General features: G+C 35.9%; 1 protein-coding gene and 1 pseudogene across 1 annotated transcript; both read right to left on the bottom strand.

Moving 5' to 3' along the window:
- Positions 1–1,935: 1,935 nt before the first annotated feature.
- LOC133857541 (uncharacterized) lies at positions 1,936–4,525 on the bottom strand. The gene is made up of 3 exons (XM_062292806.1): positions 4,367–4,525; positions 3,403–3,494; positions 1,936–3,263 (listed from the first exon to the last, which is right to left on the bottom strand). The coding sequence occupies exons 1-3, from the start codon at positions 4,376–4,378 to the stop codon at positions 2,309–2,311; spliced, it is 1,059 nt and encodes a 352-aa protein (XP_062148790.1). The 5' UTR covers positions 4,379–4,525; the 3' UTR covers positions 1,936–2,308.
- Positions 4,526–4,542: 17 nt separating this feature from the next.
- LOC133856829 (probable serine/threonine-protein kinase PIX13) lies at positions 4,543–9,983 on the bottom strand (annotated as a pseudogene).
- Positions 9,984–15,697: the final 5,714 nt, after the last annotated feature.

The raw sequence follows: 15,697 nt of genomic DNA, 5'->3' as shown, positions 1-15,697 counted from the left end.
TATTTATTTAATATATTTTACTATCTCAAATTAGGTGGGTAGGGTTGTCCAGATTTTCGACTTTCTAACTCTCAATTATTCACCAAGATGATTTCGACCGTTGCGGCGAGTTTCTAACAATAGGCGGAGATGTGATATTTAGTTTCTGACGTAACCTAATGGAAATTAGGGAACGGTTTTTATATTTTTTATGATTTCAGACCCGACCCACATGTTTTAAATATTTTTAAAAATATTTTAATAACATTATTTTGGGTTCTAATAACATTATTTTATTTCATAAAATAAAAATCTTACTTAGCCCATGTGAGCAATAAGGTACTCTTGGCGAATAATAATATTCTTAAATTTGTTTGTAGGAGATCAACCATAATAGATAAAACACATGTGGCATATATAAGACCTGTAATATACATAACAAAGTGTAAATAGTCCAATGTTTACATTGCTATTGTGCTAGACAAAGATTTTCGGCATTAAGAAATAGATGTTTTTAATTATCCAAAAAAAAAAAAATCAATGCTTTTTACTTTGTGACAAAATAAGAGAATTTTTAAATTCTGAATCGATATAGATCAAAGAAAAATGATAAACTATTTTTATGACATATTCATCAAATATTATTATTATTATTTTTTTTTACGAGAATTCTTATTTTTTGCTATTGATACTTTATTTTAAGAGAAAAATTATAGAAAAATTAGGTTGAAGAACTCCTTGGTCCGTGTTTCAAGACGGGCCAAATGGGAAGCCCATAGGCCGACGTTAGGAGCACGCAGATGTCGAAGCACGTCGATATGGCGCATGCTGCCCACCATGATCTCGGCAACGATGTCTCCACGGGCATGACTACAGCCTAGGCTTGGGTCGTCGCTGCAATCTGCATCGGTTCACGCCCCGAGTCGATCAGCAGACCGGCTTGTCACTGTTCCACATCCAACCGGGGTGCATCGTCGGGCCCCATCTGCTTTCCTCCCGACAATTTTCAAGCACTCTTTGACTCTCTTTTCAAAGTTATTTTCATCTCTCATGATGCTTGTTGGCTATCATTTTCTCGTCCATATTTAGCCTTGGACGGAATTCACCGCCCGATTGATGCTACATTCCCAAACAACCCGACTAGCTGCCAACGCCTCGTAGTGCCACAGGGTTCGGGCATGACAAGGCTCACATTACTTTTTCTTTTCCATAACAATAAATATGGCTTGGTCTGAAGAGCCAAGAGACAAATTTTAAATGTTTTTATTTTGTCATTCTTCTAGTAATTTACAAACAGTGACGGACCTTGTGGGTGGGGTGATCCAGAATTGTTAAAAAAGAAGAAGAAGAAGAAGAAGAAAATATAGAAAGAAAAAAAAAAGAAGTCATTATTTCTTTCATCTACCATTGATCTTTCCTCATGATTCCTCTGTATTTAAGAAAAAAAGATGTGATCAATCTAACAGAGTCCGGAAAAGAATATCCTGATCATTAGAGTTAAGCATGAATGTGACAGGCAATTTACTCTGTCCAGAAAGATTTTTGCCCACTGGACTTGTGAATATTGCCAATTGGAGTTTTTCCTTCGAATATAAGCAACCAGAAAGGCTTACAAATTTAGAATCTGGTTAATTCTAGGATTATAATTTAAAAAATTCCAAGTTTGCATCAAAGCTCAATCATTTCAGTCAACGCAATATAGATAACATACAGATAAGTAAGCAGTCACTGGATGAATACAAGGAAAGTAAACACATAAATATCTCATGCTAATCTTTTTTTTTTTTATAATAGATAAATATCTCATGCTAACCTTAGTTACTTAGTTAATCTACCACATATATAAATATAACACCTACCTGTCCTGCTCCCAAATAGGCAAATAATTTCTATGGCTCGAATCCGACTATAAAGCAAATCAATCTCACAAGAGCAATGAAATGCAGCACAACCATGTATAAAACTTAATTAACCTTCACAAAGAATGAAAATTGAATTGTATAAAAATGCCAAGAAATTACGGCAGCCAGCACCGTGTACAAAACTAAAATTGGCCTTCACAAGAAATGAATTGAATTGTATAACAAAGTCAAGAAATTACAACAGCCAGCAACTGTCATACAAAACTAAATTGACCTTACTTTATAGTTGCTACAAAACAACACTATCAACAGCGCTTCTACTAGTATACTTCCTTGCTGTTTCTTGGTTTAACTTTCTTGGCTTGATCAGTTTGGACTTGACACTGACTGATATTTCCTTGAAACTTGGCTTGAATTAAAGGGGGCCCGGGATTCATGATTTGACTCAAAATTCTCTTTTTGAGGCCTCAATTCCGATGCCCTTTAGCTTTAAGAGCTTTCCACTGAGCAAGATTTTGAACTGGCATCAAGAGAGGATTATGAGAAGTACTCCTATCTCGAGCATATGGGTTAGACACGGTTGGCTTCACTTTTTCCAACTGATTCATTCTCTTATCCTGCACAACCATAGAACCATATGTTTTATCTCTTCCTACAAAGGAAGGGATAGTGTGCTTCCAGTAGGTCCCAGCAGTGCCTATGGTAGACATCTTATCAGGGCTTCGAGTTGAAGAACTCTTTGGTGTTTTATGATTTGACTTCTTCACTTGATCACCTTTCGACTTGAAACTGAATGAATATTCCTTTACACTGGGCTCTGAACTGAAGGGAACCTGGGGTTCTTGATTTGAAACAAAATTCTCTTTACCAGGTCTCAATGGAGGAGGTGCCCCTTTAGCTTTAATAGCTCTCCACTGACTAAGATTTTCTACTGGGTTCAGCACGGCATGAACATAACTACGCCTACCTCTTGCAGATCCGATAGACTTCACTTCGTGGGCATGCAAACCACATATTGGCATAGGACTATCAAACTCCTCAGTGAACACATGAGCTGCAGAAATCATTCTCCTCAATTCCACAATTCCATCATCATCATCCTCATACAAGCCATCATCCATTAGTCCACCAATGTCATCTTGGTCATTGGGATCATCAATATCATCAAGATCACTATCCTCATGGTATAGTTCATCATACTCATCATCACTGTCCCTGCAATTCTGGTAACTATCTTCTGAAAAAGACTTAGATTGGCTTGATTTTGCTATATTTCCCTCCTCCCCCTTCTTCCCACTGCCTACACTCTCCAGATAAAAATCCGAAGCTTCATCGCAGGAAACATATTCATAGATTTTGACATTGGGGTCGAATGTAACTTTCTTTTTGGCCTTAAAGCTCGACACTTTCTCAGGCTCATCCCTACACACAAACCCCATCACAATTTATGTCAAAAACCAGAAACAAATAAAAAAATAAAAGAAAGAAATAGCTTTTTTAATCAAATAAAAACAATTGGGAAGCAGTGAAATTCAAACAGGTACAGAATTTGATAGCTAACCGGACTAGTGAAACCGGGTTGTTGAAAGGATTTTTGGAGGCACTCTTCATCAAAGAGACAGTAGATTGCACAGGCTTAAAACTTGCAGTTCTCTGCAACAAATTTCAGAATTCAGTTTTAGTTTCAGTTCTCCAGCAGCTAAAACAAAAAAGACATTTTCAATATAAGGCTCTATGGAACACATAAACCAAGATACACAGAACTAATTTGCCCAATCCCACATCCTACAGAATTCTGATAGGTTCCTCATTCTCCCATGATATATAGTTTTTCATACTTCTTCTGGCAATGTTTTTTCAAAGAAGTATTTCAATCAAATTATATGGTTTTGATGCAGTAGATAGAAAACAAGATTTCGAATCCAGACAACATATTAATCAAAGTATGAAAAGAAAACAATCATCAACTAAAACCTGTTTGGCTGCCGAGAAAACCTTGCAAACTTAATTAATCTAAGTATTGACCCTTTTCAGAAACCAAAAAAGAAATAAAGGAACGAAAATATTTTGATTTTGATGCCTTTTTCTTTCGTTTCTTGCAATTTTCAGCAACCAAACAAGGGTTAAGGAAAAAAACTAGACGACTCCGTCAACAAAGTATGAAAAGAAAAAGATTATCAACTAAGGTCCTGTTTGGCCGCCGTGAAAACCCAATATTTCGAGTCTAGAACACACTGGGCGTATATATATTTACCCCTCTTTATAAACCAAAACAAAGAAACAGAAACAAGAAACAAAGGGGAGAAAAAGATTCAAAATCTTGAATCTTTTTCTTTCTTTTCTTGCATTCTATCGCAAACAAACATAGGGTTTAAAGAAAACACAAAAAGACGCCGTACGGCGTAACCCATGCTTGAAAAACAAAAGAACTATAATCTTAAGCCCTGTTTGGCTGCCGAGAAAACCCGAGAAATCAGAAAAAGAAAAAAACCACAAATTCTTTTTTCATCATTAAGAAATCTCACCTTCGTCAACATCCTTTTATCTCGCCTTCGTCTAAGAAATCGATGATCAGAATCTGAAAGCTTAGAGTGATTGTGATTGAGAACTTTGAGTTTGAGAGAGAAACAGAGAAACGAGACACGCAGAGAACCAAAATCCTAGCCGTTAGGAATGAATGGGACTCTTTTATAGTAATCTATTAACCGACTATACGCGTTTCCATTCGCAACCAGGAAGGACAGTTTTTGGGTCGGATTCCAGACATCTTGAGTATTAGCTGGGCTACTTGGCACGCACCTTCTAAAGGGTAAAGTTCACCTGGTCTTGAGTCCATTATTTGCTTGAGTTTATTTTTGTGAGACAGAGATGGTTTGGCGTAGAGGACCAGATTCTGACTATCACTGGGCCTACTGGGGTCGTGGGCTCGTAAGCCCATTAACATTTCCAACAATATATGATTCCAAAACTGTAGACATCACTTCTTACATACAAATGACCTGTCAATCAAAGTATTGTGGGAACATATATATCATTAAATTCATGAAATTTAATTGAACCATAAAATGAATCATTTATGTTTCAAATAAAATGAAAATCCTGGTCCGATCCAATTGATCAAGGGTTACCAAAAATACATATCTAATTTGATTCCTTAAATTAACTAATGAAGGTTAATTTTTGTTTATGTTTTTGTTTTTAGTTGAAATATGATATTTACTTGTTTCGACGTATTCGGGAGCCGCATAGCCATGGTGCCCATTACAATAGTTGTTACGTATGAGTGTCCATTTATGGGGCCCAACTTTGACAGTCCAAAATCAAAAAGCTTTACATTATAGTCTTGAAAATATAAATTTAAGAAATAAGCAAAGCAATATTAATTAGCATGTGATGGTGTTAAAACCCTAAGGCCCTGTTTGTTTCGCGAAATAGATCCCTAGAATGGAATGGTTATTCCTATGCAATAGTCATTTTTTTGTTTGATAGGGATATATTCCTTAGAATAGTTATTCTCATTGGAATACATATTTCTTTACGAAGAGGAATACAAATTCCTTAGGGTAAAGGCAATATTTTTCAGAAAAAACCATTTATTTTATTTTATTTTTTAAAACAAAAAAGAAAAAAAAGAAGCCAAACCCTTCACTGGCTGGCCGGCCACCCATTGGGGTGGTCGGCCAGCCCATATATGGAGTCGGCAGTGGTCGCACCACCCTCGGAACACCTCGTGGTGGACCCCCGAGGCATTCCGGGGGTGGTGCGACCACCCCTGGCGCTTTTGGGGGGTGGCACAGGCCTCCTCGATTTGGCTTCGAGGGTGGCCACTAAAGTCCCTCGAGGGTGGCAGGCCACCCCCGATTTGCTTCAAGGATGGCTGCGACCACCCCCGGCTCTTGGTGGGCGGCCGACCACCCATGGGTTTCCTTTTTCTTTTTCTTTTTTTTTCTTTTTTCTTTTTTTAATAATTTGATTTGATTTTAATTTTTCTTTTTAAAAATGTACAGTTTTTTTTAGTAATTTTGATTAGATTCCAATTAAAATATATGAGTTCTTACCAAACTAAAGAGTAGGAATAACCATTTCATTCTGCCACCTTCTATTTCTAGGAATAACTATTCATTTTCCTAATAAAATAGTTATTCTGCAAACCAAAAGAGGCCAAGATTAATTAAAAGTACGGAAGAGATTTTCTACAATTTTACTGTTTGAATCGCTAGTCATTCAGACATTAAATGTAAGAGAATTTTTATGGGCCCACTTGCCTGAATAAGTCTTGGGCAGTTCGCCTGTTGTTAAAGTAGGTGAGCCTTATAAGGACTTTCACATTTGTTGTCCAAATTGCTAGCAATTCGAGTAACAAATTATAACAAATTATTGAAAATTTGAATCCTAATTAAGATGTTCTGGTGCTTTAAGGGTGCGTTTGAGATTGCGATTTCGTAGAGAAAAAATGCGATTTTAAATCAAATCGCAGAAAATGAACCGTTTGGAAACTGCATTTTTAAAAAATTGCGATTTGAAAATACGGAAAAATGCTTATTCAAATCGCAGGCAATGAGGTGCTCTTTTGAAAACACAGTATTTTAAAAGGCTAATTTGCGATTTTAAAGGCTAAACTGTGATTTTGCTAAACGCTTAACTGCGTTTTTAAAAATCACTTTTTTTAAATCACAAATTTTAAAATCGTTATTTTTAAATCGCACTTTTTGAAATCGCAAACCTAAACGGACCCTAAGTCACAAAGAATTTTACCCCATCTAACAATATATATATATATATATATATATTATTTTTTTTGAAGAGATCTACCAATATATTGGCCGGTTTGAAATCACAGTAGATCACAGACTTTTCTGATGTGTGTAAGAAAGAGAGGCATCGAGCTACTCCTATAGCTATTTTAAGCCTTAATTGAAAGTGGTTCTAGAGTCAATCATTCTGATAATTCAACATATATAGTGTATAGGAGATGTCATTTTCCAAAAACAAAGATAAAAAGTGAAGTTGTAGATATGCTTCTTACTTCTAAAAAGGTGGTTATCCAAGCTTCCCTTATGCATGTATTCGCATACAAGAAGGTATTCTTTATCTTCCCAACAGTAGCCCAAGAGCTTAACCAAGTTGGGGCGAGAGAACTTCCTCAAAAATTTCACTTCTGCCTTTACCCACAAATACATGTACTCAAATTCACTTCTATCTTGTATTTATTGGTTTTCTATGATACAAATCCTCTCATAAATGTGTTAATTATCATTAATTAATTTGTTAATCTTTGCTTTTGTATTAAAGTGTGTGAGCCCACATGCAAACAGATTGATTCACTTCTTTTATAACTTTATTGCATTTGATTTGTATGATTTCGAAATTCAAGGTCTAAAATATTCTTTGGGACATATAAAAGATATTGTGCTGATCCTAGACATATTGTTTACTTTTTATGAGGAGTAATGATTCACTACCACCTAAATATACAACTTTTCACCACCTTGTCTATGTGGCAAGGTGGTCCCCTACTAACTTTAGAGTTTTTTTATTTTTAAGAAATAAAATAAAGTGGGGGACCACCCTGCCACATAGACAAGGTGGTGAAAAGTTGTATATTTAGGTGGTAAAGAATCATTTCTCTTTTATTAGACACATAACATATCATGCATGTTTATTAAATAAATCTCATGTAAAACTAGAAGAGTAATATTAAATACTACACTCTCATCTCATTTTTATCTTATTGAACTAATGTGACATTGCTTATCAGGCATTGGTAAATAAAAAATAAAAAATCAAGAGTCGATGATACTGGCATTCCAGCTCATTGTAATAGAAATGAGACCGAAATATAGTATATTTATCATTACTCTAAGCCACAAATTTCTAGTTACTATAATAGTATCTCATCAATGCCAGCAAAAGCAAATCTCAAAAATCTTAAAACCACAAATTTCTAGTTACTTTTGCATTAAACGAAAATCTAACCCAAGCCTATGTAATATGGACAGAAATTAGCTACAAAGCAGTTTGTTGCTAATTTTTACAAACCAGTTAAATAAAGTGAGATGTTTATTAGTATGTGTATCTGATCACTTTTTTTTTTTTTTTTTAATATACAGTTTGTGTTTTTCACATGCTTAGTAACATATGTTCATTAGCATGTGTTTCTTACATATTTTTAAACAGTACATGTTTCTCACATACTTTGAGAACACACATATTAATTTATTAGACTAATTTATAAATTTAGCTACAAACCTAGCTAGCTAATTTTGTACTGTTAATATTCAATGTGATCATGCTCATTTGGATCAACAATAAAACATGTCCTTAGTGCATGGGCCTTCCAATTATAAGTTTAAATGACTATTTGGAACCAAGCAACAAAAAACCAAAAAATAAAAATACTAAATTCCTACGTAGGTGCCCAAAAAGCCGTTTCCTTTGAATTGGCCGGGGTAGATTGGAACAAGACAATTTCATACAATGTTGACGTTGAATATGAACAAACATATACATACCACCCATTCTTTCAACCCTAGGGGGCTATCAGGGTTCGATTTCTTCACAACAACAACTATTCCGACGCCGACCTTGGACGGTGCATATGTGGTCTCGTCCACCCAACCCTTGAAAACCCTTCCAAACCCTCACTTGCCAAGTACTGTATCCAGGGGCGGAGGGAGGGCGGTCGAGAGGGGTCGATTGCCCTCCCTCACCTCCTAAAAAAATCCTTAGTTTTGAAAGAAAAAAAAAAAATTATGTTTCTGTCCCTTAGAATGCCCCCCCTTAGCATTTCATCAATGAGCTTATGGGCAAACTTGCCCACCCTTGCCATGGGTTTCTCAAACGTTTGTGTAACATCCTGAGGGGCGTGCCCATGTGGACGCTGTAAGATTTTATCTCCATATATGGCCTATATGCCACATAAGGAAGCATTTATTAATAATTTAATAAATGAATAGTATATACGGTATTACGGTTAGGTAATTTAATTAATTTAGATTACCGTAATGGAATCAATTAATTGATTTAAAATCAATTAATAATATTGTTTCCTTGATGGGAGGAACAATACGGTACTTACCATATTTGAGGGTCCCTGACCTAGCCTAAAAATAAACAGCCTGTGTACACCATCAGTACGGCAATACAGTCATAGGCATAGGTTAGAAGATCCCTCAGATAATCTTTTCTTATTCTTCAGATGGATCGTGGAAACGCTTGAGCAAATATGGTTAGAGGTAAGCCTAAACCTATTTTGTTTTTTTTTCGCTGCGCATGTTAGCCTAAAGAATAATATGTTGATTATATCTAACATGTGGTATCAGAGCCACCTCTATGCTATTTTGCTTAGCGTTAAGTTTTACTATGCGTTATAATCATTGAACTCAATAAATTTTTGTGAACATAATTTTATTGTGTTTACTGTTCAGATTAAACAGCATGAAAGTTTTTGATATGGGTATTTTGATTATCATTATTCTATTTAATGTGAAAGCCATGAATTTTGATATGGGCATTTTTCAATTCGTTGTTTACTATTTTGCCCTTGAAACCCATGAACGAACACCATGAACGAACACCACCTGCCGATTCTCAGCTCCTCAGCGCTGGGTTTTTGCCGCAAGCGCCTGACCTCTTTGTGGTCGGTGTATTACCTCATGGGAGAGGCTGCTGGACCACACCAGAACCAGCGGCCCATACGGGCCGCCTGGTTCCTGGACAAACGGCAACCCAGCGGGGTTGTCGATGGCTGCTTCATAAGGCGGCAGAAAGCACGGAAATCAGCCGCATAAAGGAAGCAGTGGGTGTCGGCTCCTTGTTTTCCCATTGGTCGACTGCGTCTGGGGCCGCTGGGCGGTGGCCTTGCACTGCTGCCGCATGAAGCAAGCGGCGGCCCATGTTGGCCGCCTGTGGAGGACAACCTGGGCAGCCCTATACGGGCAGCCTGTGGGCTTTTCCATAGGCGCCGGCTCTTCGTGGCCGGCATCTTCGCCGTCGTCTACCAGTGGCCGCCGCATAAGGGGCGGCAGAAGGAGGAAGAGGCGGCGGAGGCATGCGGCCTCTCCCTGTCGCCGCGATAGCAGCTGCAGCCCGTCTGGGTGAACGGCAACCCATGGGTTGCCGCAGCCTGCTGGGAGGCGGCATCTGGTGGCCGCCGCATGAGGTGGCAAGCGACGGCTGGCATAAGGAATAGGGTGGCGGCGGCGGCGCGGGTTTGGGGTTAGGGTTTCAAAAGTTAAGGGTAAACGGGTTCCGGGTTTGGGTTCAAAAGAATTTCGGGTCAGGGTTGGGCAATGTTCGGGTCAAATTGCTGGTTAGGTTCCGGGTGTGGGTGGTTTAACCCATGCCCGATCTGGTTTTGAATCTTGTCAAAAAAAAAAAAAAAAGGAAGGTGGACTGACCCGTTTTGGTCCAGTCCGGTCCAGAAGTAACCCGACCCATTCGGTTTTGCCCATTGAAATGGGCTGACCCGAATGTTGATCCCATTGGGTCAGCCCAAGAGGCCCTATTCAGTTATAAAAAAAAAAAAAAAAAAAAAGAGGGCCCATAAAGTGGGCTGATTTATTTTGGTCAGCCCAATACAGATACCCAACCCAATCAAGTGGGTTAACCCAATTGGGTCAGCCCAATACAGCAACTCTTTTCAGTAACCCATCAAGTTCTTTTTAAAAGGGCATTAAGGCCTTATGGTGTTTAGAACCTGGGTTCACCAAGTGTAAAGGGCCTTGGCCACCTACTAAACCATTGAGCCATATTTTTATTATGTCCTCATATTGCAGTTTTATTCCACTTATTATTTACAGTGTTGTATTTTAAGATTATTGGTTCTTTAATACATATATTGAGGAATATATTTTAGTTGTTAAATTTATATTGTTATATTTAAATTGTTTGATGCCTAGACCTAAGAATAATCAACAATACCATATATACTGGTGTGTTTACAGTAATATCTAAGAATGCAATGTCGGGGAAAGTTCTGGCAAGGAAAGCCTTGGGATTTAAGTGTGTCCGGTGTGACCCCCCTCACTTTCCTGGGAGCTCATCTGCTTGCACCTTGGAAAATGCTGTTTACCCCATTTAGGTATTGGTTTGTTATATTCCTGGGGCTATTGAGAGGGCATCTATAAAGTTGTTAGATGTTAATGAAGTCGCAATTATTATTATGATTTTGGGAGAGCCAAAGCATCCCAATTTTTGAATAATAATTGCATCAAGATTACACACACGTAATTATCATAATAATTATGGGAGAGCCAAAGCATCCAATTTTTGTATGATAATTACATCAGGATTACACGCATGAACCTCATAAAGATTTATTAGATGTTCATGAATTACAGCGTGATTATTATGATTTTGGGAGAGCCAAAGCATCCTAATTTTGTAATAATTGCATAAGGATCATACACATGAACTTCATATAAAAAAAAAAAAAAAAAATTAACATCGTCTTGTAGTTAATTCATAAATTTAATTACTTATCCCCAAAGGGAAGTTTTTATTTTTATGGCTTAATTAGAATGAGATAACAAATTTAGTATTAAAAGTAAAATTTCTTTCGGTTGCCCAAAGGTACGAAGAATTTTATTTATTAATATTTAAATTTGCTTTAGTCTTGTTAATAAAGAGTAAATTTCATGCGTGATGCAACCTTTGCCCACAGGTAGGTTGAAATTTACTGTTTAAATTGGCATTGGCCAATTTAAAATAAAGTTACATCATAGCATTAAAGTGTTTATTTTCTTGGTTATTGCAGCTGTTCACAATACTCTACTTTGGTAGTTTTATATTTCAATACTTTATGGTGATATTTTTCTGACTGGAAAAAGATTAATATACTTTTTCATTTGAGTGTTTCTAATTCCATTGTGGGAATGAAGGATATTGTAGTTTAGCTTAAGTCCCTAAAGATTGAGATTTTTAAGTCATTATTAGTCTATTTCAATTTTTGAATTCTCTCTTCTAAGTGTAGAATTTTATCTTGTAACACACGTAAGGATAAATGGTTAGTAAATAAACTTCTAACCATGTGTGTTCAAGGATATGAGAGAATTTATAAAGTGTTCACATGATTACTCATGTCAAGAGAATGACCAATAAATGCAATCATGTCCAACACTTAAAGCATGAGAATAAAGTGCCAATAAAGTATTATGGCAATCAAGATACATATTTCTCATGAAATAAGAAAAATTAAGGGCATATAAAGAAAGATTGCATGAAGTATAAGAAATGACTTAAAATAAAGATAATCTCCATATCTAGTATGTCGTGAATCTCTTTTAGTGACTCAATCAAATATATTGTGGATTGATTATGGTTTAACAATCCACATTGTCAACACAAATGCAGAGTCCTTTTTAAATGGATAACACGTGTTTATAATTTGAGCTTGTTGGGATCTATAGGTTAATTTTAAAATTCAGTTATAATTTTGACCTCAAAAATGATTTATATTCCATAATCTTTTTGAAATCTATTTTCTAGTTTGGCTTATTAAAAAATTTCAATTTTATTTTAAACTTGAAATTTTTCTTATTTTTGGTGGAAAATTGGTTGGGGTTTATTTAAAGTCTATTTAAAATTGACCTACGTCCCAATTTTTGAAACAAAATTATTTGTTTATTTCTGCATAGTGATGTTGACGTAAAGTAGAGTCTTTGAGAATTTAAAAATGCTCTTGTTATGGCTTTGGAGATTGAAATATATCTCTATACAGAAAATAAAAGTCGGTAATTTACTGACTTTGGTTCTTGTGTGGGCTGCATAAGGGAAAGCATACCAACAAGACCACTAGAGGTGCCAAAGAGAGTATTTTGAGATTCTTGAGATCATGTACATTGAAAGGTGTTGACCTTTTATACTCACTGCCTAAATGGTCAGAGATATTTTTTTATCTCTTTTAGTGATGACCATATAAAGTTTATGTATCTCTATCTTCCAAATATTAAAGCTGAGGTATTGAATGCTTCCAATACCTATAAGGAAGAAGAAGAGAAACAATATGAAGATCAGAAGATCTAATGTAGGCATAGAGTATTAAGGTAGGTACACACAAAAGGAAATGATTAGTAATACTAATCTGTTATTACCCTTTTAGAGTAAAGCTTTGAAGACCGTTGTGTATATGTTAAACGAGGTTTCATCTAAGGTTGTCCTTATGACACCTTTTAAAGCATGAAATGGATGGAAGCTCAGTTTACATTATTTACACATATAGGGTTACCTTGCTAAAGAGAGGATTTATAATCCTCGCCTTAGAAAATTAGATTCAAGGACAACCAGTGGATCTTTTATAAGCTATCTAGTAAACTTTAAAGGGTTTTAATGTTTTATTATCCTTCATATAATCCTAGGGTTGTTGATTATAAAATTTCTAGAGGATGCAGAACCTAGTGGGAGTGCTCATTCACATAAATTGGAATTTGAGGAAGCACTAGAGTTGGCCAAATCTCCTCCTAATAGAGGATGATTGATTGTATTCAGGGAAAATCAGATTGATTATCCTGAGCCACAATCAGTTATGGAACAACCAACTCATACAGAACAGGTTCAAAAGTCTATTCTCCCATTGCAAGAATGCAGAGGAAGTAGAATTAAGAAAATCCTATAGAATAAGGAGATCAACAAGTCTTAGTGATCATATCTCCCAGAGTCTGATGTTGACATTGGACATAAAGATGATCCAAGTTGTTTTCACATGCTATGAGTGGAGAAAACTCCACATTGAGATTCAGTGCCATGAAGTAAGAGTTAAATCCATTGCTCAACAGTCTAGCTAGACTCGTAGCCAATGGTTTTACTCATAAGGAAGGCATTGATTATCGTGAAACATTCTCTCCAGTGTCTAAGGATGGTTCATCAAGATGATCATAGCATTAGTAGCTCATTTTTTATCTAGAGCTACATCAAGTGGATGCAAAAACGACTTTTCTGAATAGGGATCTTAAAGACGAGGCTTACATGAAACAATCAAAAGGTTTTATAAATAACAGTCAGAAAGCTTGCAAATTAAAGAATTCTATTTATGGGCTATGATAGATCTCTCATCGGTGATATACTTTTTACAAGGTAATTGAAAACCTTGATTAGTATATATACCTTAAGGTTAGTGGGAGTATAGTAATCTTTCTAGTCCTATATTTGCAAGTGGTGATTTAGGTTTGCTACATAAAGTTCACAAAACCTTGAAATGAAGGATTTGGGTGAAACCTCTTATGTCTTTTGACATAGAGATTCACAGAGACATAAAGAATATTAACATTGTCTCGGAAGGCCTACATTGAAATAGTTTTGGGAAAATTTAGAATGAAGGATTTGCACCTTCAGTAGCAATTAAGAGGGACTAATTAAAGATTAATGTCCCAAAAGGTATTGGAATAAGGGCAGATGAAAAGTTTTAAGTGTCTGCATTATACATAACCATATGACTGACAATAAGTATATTGAGTCAATAAAGTGCTGCAAATAAAGTCTTGTGGTATATGCAAGGAACCAAGAAGTACAACTTAACCTAAGGATACACTTTCCATTTGAAGGTGGTTAGTTGTTTAGATTTGAGTTTTGCTAATTGTGTAGATAGTAGAAAGTCTACTTTAGGGTATATATCTTTTTATTGAAGGATATATCCTAGAGATGCAGTATGCAGACTATAGTTGCTACGTCTACCAAGAAAGCTAAAAGTCTAGCGTGCTATGAATTTAGTACACAGGCATGATGGTTGAGACATTTGTTGAAAGTCTCAATCTTGTCGATTTTACAGTTAGACCATAAAGATACTCTGCGGTAATTCTACTATAATCTTCTTTTATAAGAATAAAGAGTAGAAGCAGAAGTAAATCGACATCAAGTATCTCAGCACGAGAGATAACATTAAGAGACATAAAGGGTCTATTGAGCATATAAGTATTGAATTAATGATTGCGGATCCCATGACTTAAAGTTTACCGGTAAATAAAGAATAAAGTCATGCGGAATATATGAGACTCATTAATTCATTTTTTGCTTGGTTTGTCTCTTTTTGGTCTATAGACATAAAGTTATTGTAATAAAGATTTTTTGTGCACATTTTTGTTATTTTATCCATGAGGATAAATAAAGTTGGACCCGAATGACTTATAGGAAGTTCATTCATAAAGCTTGATTATCCATAAGGTACTCATGTAAGGAGTGTTTTACATCGTGATACATGGAAGGGACGACCTAATTTTATAATGGTTTTACCGCCATGATTCGTGTGAAACATTTATTATCTGAGTGGGAGGATTCCATAAGTGATTGGCCAAACTAAAGAACTTAATACCATAAGGTTATGTGTCATAAAGGCCAAGTGGGAGAATGTAAGATTTTATCTCCATATATGGCCTATATGCCACATAAGGAAGCATTTATTAATAATTTAATAAATGAATAGTATATACGGTATTACGGTTAGGTAATTTAATTAATTTAGATTACCGTAATGGAATCAATTAATTGATTTAAAATCAATTAATAATATTGTTTCCTTGATGGGAGGAACAATACGGTACTTACCATATTTGAGGGTCCCTGACCTAGCCTAAAAATAAACAGCCTGTGTACACCATCAGTACGGCAATACAGTCATAGGCATAGGTTAGAAGATCCCTCAGATAATCTTTTCTTATTCTTCAGATGGATCGTGGAAACGCTTGAGCAAATATGGTTAGAGGTAAGCCTAAACCTATTTTGTTTTTTTTCCGCTGCGCATGTTAGCCTAAAGAATAATATGTTGATTATATCTAACAGACGCCCCTTCATATTCAACAGAACCAATGTTCTGTTATGAATTTAGGAAAGAAAATGGAAAGAAAGAAGAAAGATTGAGCAGGAAA

Source organism: Alnus glutinosa, chromosome 14, assembly GCF_958979055.1.
Source record: "Alnus glutinosa chromosome 14, dhAlnGlut1.1, whole genome shotgun sequence".
Lineage (NCBI taxonomy): Eukaryota > Viridiplantae > Streptophyta > Magnoliopsida > Fagales > Betulaceae > Alnus > Alnus glutinosa.
Note: the sequence above shows the minus strand (reverse complement) of the source record. Positions and strands in the feature narration are given on the sequence as shown.